The sequence below is a fragment of the Brassica oleracea genome, chromosome C7 (genome assembly GCF_000695525.1).
Source record: "Brassica oleracea var. oleracea cultivar TO1000 chromosome C7, BOL, whole genome shotgun sequence".
Lineage (NCBI taxonomy): Eukaryota > Viridiplantae > Streptophyta > Magnoliopsida > Brassicales > Brassicaceae > Brassica > Brassica oleracea.
In genome coordinates this window covers 30736124-30742646 of record NC_027754.1, presented here as the reverse complement: position 1 = coordinate 30742646, position 6523 = coordinate 30736124, and the positions used below count along the sequence as shown (strand labels likewise).

General features: G+C 37.5%; 2 protein-coding genes across 3 annotated transcripts; both read right to left on the bottom strand.

The window, feature by feature from the left end:
• Positions 1 to 742: 742 nt before the first annotated feature.
• Positions 743 to 2978, bottom strand: LOC106307007 (uncharacterized protein YacP). 2 transcript variants are annotated; one of them, XM_013743828.1, is made up of 10 exons: positions 2703 to 2978; positions 2297 to 2371; positions 2074 to 2198; positions 1782 to 1945; positions 1631 to 1700; positions 1504 to 1558; positions 1341 to 1424; positions 1223 to 1261; positions 1098 to 1144; positions 743 to 1027 (listed from the first exon to the last, which is right to left on the bottom strand). In XM_013743828.1, exons 1-10 carry the CDS (start codon positions 2850 to 2852, stop codon positions 919 to 921), a joined length of 918 nt encoding a protein of 305 aa, XP_013599282.1. In that variant the 5' UTR covers positions 2853 to 2978; the 3' UTR covers positions 743 to 918. The 2 variants fall into 2 exon arrangements, with proteins under 2 accessions (XP_013599282.1, XP_013599283.1); XM_013743829.1 differs by having other exon boundaries at positions 2297 to 2368; positions 2703 to 2977.
• A 399-nt stretch (positions 2979 to 3377) lies between these two features.
• Positions 3378 to 5732, bottom strand: LOC106307008 (glutathione S-transferase Z1). Its single transcript, XM_013743830.1, has 10 exons — positions 5621 to 5732; positions 5430 to 5517; positions 5293 to 5349; positions 5079 to 5164; positions 4928 to 4999; positions 4638 to 4691; positions 4473 to 4548; positions 4163 to 4224; positions 3943 to 4002; positions 3378 to 3682 (listed from the first exon to the last, which is right to left on the bottom strand). The coding sequence occupies exons 1-10, from the start codon at positions 5621 to 5623 to the stop codon at positions 3575 to 3577; spliced, it is 666 nt and encodes a 221-aa protein (XP_013599284.1). The 5' UTR covers positions 5624 to 5732; the 3' UTR covers positions 3378 to 3574.
• Between the last annotated feature and the right edge of the window lie 791 nt (positions 5733 to 6523).

Genomic DNA, 6523 nt, shown 5'->3' with positions numbered 1-6523 from the left:
CCTCCAGCCTAGTTATACTAGGTAGATTTAGTGGCTCTTTTTCCCAAGTAAAGATCTCCAAATATTCTTGTTAATCTTTCTTTCCTTTTAAGCAAACTTCCTATTTCTTTAATGACAAACATCCTCTTCAAGCAAACTTTCTTTTGCTTAATGGAAACCATCTATTTGTCTTCACACATATTATTCTCTTTCCATTTTCAAGTTCAAGCAATCAATACACGAACTCCAATATAGCTCCAGTTTCATGCAACACGTCACGTACTACCTCCTATAATAGCCGCAAACTAATTCATCAACAATTTCCCCTTTTTTGACTATGTATGTAATGTATGTAAAACTCATCACCCAGACAGAAAATTGTGATGCGTTTTCAATCTCCCCCTATATATCATACCAATTTGCCTATGGTTGCTCTCTTGATTATAGTTTTTGAGTGTTATACATTGCAATTTCTCTTTTTTTTTTAATCATATATAACAAAAGCTAATTTTAACTAGAAGACTGGTTTATAGTTAAAACTTATGAAACATCAAACATTAGACGTCAAATTTTACATGAGTTTTATTCGTGATGCTTTATGCTGTGCTAGTGAATAGGATTATAAGAGTAAAAAAAACGAACCAAACAATTGGTTAAACCAACTTAAGCCAAAACATGTCTTTTGTTTCTGAAAAAAGTTTAATTTAGTTTAAATTTTCAAAATTTAGATTTCACAAATTATCTGTACACCTCATAAACAATGTTTGGACCAAAGAAAACCAATCTACAGCTTTATAGTTAAAACAAATTCAGATACATGACATAGCCCTTGAGCTCTCTATTCCCGCCAGCCTCTGCTTCACAAGTCAGATTAGCTTACTGGGGACAGAAGTTATAGAGAGAGAGACCAAGCCTATTTATAGCCCGGATTGATCTTTGTCATCTCTTTGTTTCGTTTTCTGATAATTTGTCTCTTAGATCTTTAAGAGCATCAACCACTTCAGAATCAAGATTGTGTTTCAGCAATCTTCCTTGGAAAGATGTTGACCTGTGCAGCAAAGAGTAGTCTTTGTTGTTAGCTCCAATCACAGAAGTTAAAAAAAAAAAACCAATGTAACCTTGTTTCCTGCATCATTCTCTCAACCTCCTTATGCATTGATTTGATCTACGAAACAAATGTTTCATAAGATCACATGAAAAAGCTGAAAGCGAGTCACAAAACACACAGGGAAAAGTAACTTACCTCAGAAACCAATGCCTTGCTACTCCAAACATAAGCTCCCTGTCAAGAACCAGCCACCAATATCAAGAAACAAGATATGAGCATAAAAAGTTTATAACATGGATATGATGCGTAATACCGCTCCATGTGCTGCTTGTTGTTGACAAACATCAGATGTTACAACCCAAACCTTGGGGCATCCATCTTCTCTCAATGCAACCACCTGCCAGTATCAAGAATCTTATCAGAAACTAAGAAACATTTGAACTGTTTTTGGTGTAAGGTGGTCATTTTTGCCCTACCTCCTTTTCAATCCAAGAGTCAGCGCAAGTTTCTCCTGAGAAGATCACATCAACACTGACAGAAGAAGAATAAACCTTAAGATATTGAAACAATGTTAAGACAGGAACAAAACTGATTTGAGTTTACCCAGCAAAGTCTTCCTTGTGAGTAGGGAGACCAGACATGAGAGCATCAAACACAACCACTACCTTAACCTCTACACCAATAACTTATAATCAAACTTCCTCATAACCAAATAAGCCATTGATTGATGAAATCAAATGTTGAAAGGTTGTACCTTTAACCATACTGAAGGAGACAAGTTCATCAACTAGCTTCTGGCGAGCAACGTCAAGCTTACCCTTCATGAAATGTTTCTTCAGCTTCATCCAGTACCCACATACATTATAACCGTCAACAAGCAGAACCGGAACTGCATCGTCCAACAGACCCTGATTCGTGCTGTAAAACCGCTTTCATGATAAACACAAACACTCGTTCAACTCTCAAACCGTTTTTGAAACAAAATAACTTTTCGTTTTTTTTTTTTTGAATCACAAACAAAATAACATTTTAAACAGTGTAATTACTAGTAAAGTGTGTTTGTAGGATCACGGTAGAGCTCGCTATCATCGGGTAACTCGTCTTTCTCTGCTTTCTTTTTCCTGTAACTAGTTGCTGGCTTTGCCGTGCCAGATCCTCTGTTCTGAAACTCCTATATACAACATAACATAACGCTCCAAGGAGTTAGAGAGACACACACTCATTGACACAATATTTGGTTAGGAAACAAAAGATCACACTGTTACATGCCTTCCACAACTTGAGAAGCTGCAAGTTATGCTTCACATTGGATTTGATTCTCGGTGGTTCTGGCTCTGAGTCCTGCTATGAAAAATAAAAAGCAGATCAATGTTTGCAAAATGCTGAATGCACATTCATATCCAGTACTAGAGATGTAACAAATCAATCATAAACTAAGAAAAAGGATTGAGAATCTTCATAATTCATACAAAGCATCAACTTAATTGTCATACCAAGAACTAATCAATGGCTGCAAAAAATGCTCAATGGAGACATCCATCATATCCAAATTGATTAAAATGATTGAAAATTTCAGAATTTCATTCTAATCTATAAACTTTAACGTTTTTTTCTTTCGAATTCTCGGTTCGTTGGGTTAACAGGGAGGGAGACTTTCGAGTCTCAAAGACAAAACCTTAGATTGATGGTTCTTGCTTTTCCCACCCATCTTCACCACGAGAACTCTACAGCTAGCGACGGAGGAAGATGACGATGAAGACTGGTAGAAGTAGGCGGAAGAGGAGGAGGAGCCACCTCTATGCGGCGGCGCTCCGGCTGTTTTCATCTATGGACTGGACTACTACTAGGTGGATTCATTGGTTGCAGAGTTTGATGAAAAGTCTATGTAACTAGTGGATAACGCCCATGTCAACGATAATGTTTTTCTTTTTCCCTATCTTTTAACTCAAAAATCTTCTCTCTCTCTCTCTCTCTCTTACCTTTTTAAGCGACTAACGTGGAACTAACACACTCACGATCCATCCATCAACATGTCTTGGACCACTTCTGCAACCGAGCCTAAACGCAAACTGCGCCGTTTGGCTACAGTCGGTCTTACAAGGCTCGACCGAGACAGAAGAGCATTACTGGCTCGGGTGTGGTGCACGTGAGAGATGTGGCTAAAGGTCACGTGACGCTACTCGAAACACCTGAAGCTTCAGGTCGGTTTATATATGCACCAAGTGGATTTTTTAGTTCAGTGAGTCCGCTCTTCTTGCGTCAAAACTCTTCCCTTAAGAAACCCAACCCGGTTTTAAAGTAGGATGCGGTTAAGGAGACGGTTCAGTCTCTGAGAGATAAAAGGCTTCGGAATACATAAACTATGTTTGCGAGTTCCAAAGTCTGTGATCTTTATTTTGTAAATACAAGTAGAGTAACTTGGAAGTAAACTGGTTCATATGATACATCAATATATATATGAGTACAAAGTTATTCTTTATCATTGTTGCTGATGTTGCCCTGTGAAGTTTTATTAAGCTGAGGATAGCTTACTACCAGTTCACAGGATCAGCTGGTGGAAGCAGGAGCATCTGGCTGCTTCTCTGGTGCTGCGTTTTGAAACGCAGGAAGATCCTTGTATGACTCGTAACACGTTGCAAGGGTCGGGTACGGTTCCTGTAAAAATCCACACAAACGAAAAGATGCACGTCTTACCAAGATTGTACAAGTAGAAAAGAAGAACTTAAAGAAAACAAGGATATAGTCTATGTCATCACAATACGAACTTTGTAATTGTGTGAGTGTGAGCCAAAGATAACATGTTCATCATGTTACCATAGAATGATCAAGAACTCCAGAGTTTTAAGGTATATGTAGTACGTAAAAAGCTAGGCCTGAAAAAGTGTGTGTTGTGGAAGAAGAAGAAGGAAAAGTACCAAGTTAATCTGGAATCTGTTGATAGCTCCGTAGATCTGTGGTGCTAGAAAGAGATCAGCCTGCAAAACAATGCTTCATGAGTTTTAAAAGTTGCCTACTTACTACTGGTTGTAATAGATGGGGGTAGTATCTAAAGGGAGAAAAGAATCACTGATGTTGTTTCTCCAATCTTGAAAGGGAGTAACACAGAGAAAATGCAGAGAGAATTAGAGCAAATACCAAGTAAACTTCATCACCAGTTGCGTGTTTTCCAGCGCAGCTCACCAACAGTTTCTCGAGAGCTGAACAGACATAATTACACAGGTCATTATAAAACTTTTTTATCAAAGTGGTGGTATTACCAGTAAACATCAACGAGATGAATGGTACAAAGCGTTAACATTTCGATGGATATGTTGTAAGTGTTTAACAAAAAAAAAAAACATTTTAACAACATAATCTTGGTTCATGGTCACGTCTATGTATTTGATCATTCCAATGACATAATGGTTTCTGAATTCTGATTAAGAGTAGATAAGAGATCCCATACCTGTGAATCCTTTTGTGATAGCATTAGTAACCCAAGCAGTTTTCTCCTCCGAATTTATCTTTTCTTCAATGAATTTCTGCAATGAAAGAGCAAAAAAGAAGGTAACTAGGTTTTGCTAAAGCGAAGGTGGAATCTAAGATGTTAACGTCAATCTCATGTCCTCACAATAACACCCAGGTTTTGATGAGGCTGTATCCCAGACAAGACAATACTCGCTGCCTGAAACAAAATAAGAACACCATTTTACACTCACAAATCCTCATAAAAACTACAAGAGTGAGAAACAGAAGAACCAAAGTTAGTATTGTGCACCGTATTCAAACTTAGAAATATGATTTTAACTGCAAAGAACAGAAGACATGTAACAAAGCAGAAAGTTCAAACTGAAACCTACGAGACTAGAGAGTTGACAGCAAGTAACAGATTACAGAAGACAAGAAAAGATTGCAGAGTACCTGGAAATTGACAGCCCGTTTGTGGAGGTCGCGAGGTAAGAGAGGTGGCTCAGGGTACTTCTCGTCCAGATACTGTCAAACCACACAAAAAAAACAAAAAGTTGGTCCATTGAATCCACAAAGCCACACAATGGGTGTTAGTTATACTGACCATTATGATGGCAAGAGAATCGGATATGACAACACCTCCATCAACAAGGGCTGGTACAGTACCCATTGGATTGATCTTCTTGAAATCTGAGAAGTACAATTTTTTTTAACATATAAGAAACCAATTATTATCACTTGTAAAAATGGACTCATACATAAATTACCTTCATTTACTTATACAACAATATCCGAATCAGAAACAGCAAAGTAGGTACCTGGATCGGACTGTTCACCCTTGAGCAGATTCACAGGTATATACTCATATTCAAGACCTAAACACAGATCCAATTCAGATGAGAGAAGAAAACAAAAGAAGAAAAAGAGTAGAATAATCAACCAATATTAGCAAGACCTTTAAGAGAGAGGGCGATACGGACACGATGAGCGCAGGAGCTTCTCCAGTAAGAGTATAGCTTCAGCTTCTCTTCTCCCGAATTCGCCTGATCATCAATCAAAAATAAACATATATATATATTTGTGAGTTGAACCATCAATCAATCTGATACATGACTCTTAATAATTAAGAGCAGAAAGAGGCTTAACCATGTTTAGTAAATGGTTTCTTCTTTTTCTTCACTGATTCAAAGGCGAGATTGTGTATTGTCTTTAGTAGTACAGAGAATAAGATGTAGACCATTCGGAGACGACACTGGATATTAATTGTTAAAATAAAAACAAATCATTTTTTGTCATTTACAATCAAGAAAATAATTGTGTACTCAAACAGTCAAACTCAAAGACAAGAGAAATTGTTTGGGCCTTACGGCCCAGGCTTGGTAACCCAAATCACAGCTGCATAGTGCGTAAAAAACGTACAATTTAAAACATTCCCAGGAATCTCTAGACAGTACACAATTATTGTATATTTATGTTTTAATAAATAAATTAATCTCAAACATTGAAAGAAACATTACCAAAGAAAATTATTTCATTGTTATAAAAAGAACTGGAATTTATTTGTATCGCAGGAATTTAAATAAGGGCAAAATTTATACCCGTAGGATTTATAACACTGATAGAATCAGTTTATTATAGAGAGAGAGAAGAGTGAATTGAATGATTTTATAAACGATCGATTCGATCGTTTATATAGAAGTAGGATTTACTGTGCAAATAGTGCAGCGGGCCCCACATCCTTTTATTTTTCAACATAATCGGTGGCTGTATTATTTGACTTTCATAACACTCCCCCTTGGGGGCCGGTGACACTATCCGCTCCCGCTTAACGTCTTTGTTGCCTCGTTAAAAACCTTTCCAGGAAAACCCAATGGGAAAAACCATAGTAAGGTAAAAAGAGTACAACTACGTAAGCTCCCCCTCGAATAAGCAGTCATAGATCCTTCTGATGACGCATCCCAATGTTATGGATGTGTTTTCTGAATACCGAGGTAGGGAGTGATTTTGTGAAGAGGTCAGCTGCATTGTCGCATGATCGAACATATCTTA

Excerpts from the sequence above, each read along its gene's own strand:
- LOC106307007 (XM_013743828.1), bottom strand. The coding sequence starts at position 2,852 with ATGAAAACAGCCGGAGCGCCGCCGCATAGAGGTGGCTCCTCCTCCTCT. Across the intron at positions 1,946-2,073 it reads CCTACAAACACACTTTACTA|CACGAATCAGGGTCTGTTGG; the intron begins GTAATTACACTG and ends GCGGTTTTACAG. Across the intron at positions 1,701-1,781 it reads CTCCTTCAGTATGGTTAAAG|AGGTTAAGGTAGTGGTTGTG; the intron begins GTACAACCTTTC and ends TTATTGGTGTAG.
- LOC106307008 (XM_013743830.1), bottom strand. Across the intron at positions 4,549-4,637 it reads ATCAAAACCTGGGTGTTATT|AAATTCATTGAAGAAAAGAT; the intron begins GTGAGGACATGA and ends CTTTCATTGCAG. Across the intron at positions 4,003-4,162 it reads CTGGTGATGAAGTTTACTTG|GCTGATCTCTTTCTAGCACC; the intron begins GTATTTGCTCTA and ends ATTGTTTTGCAG.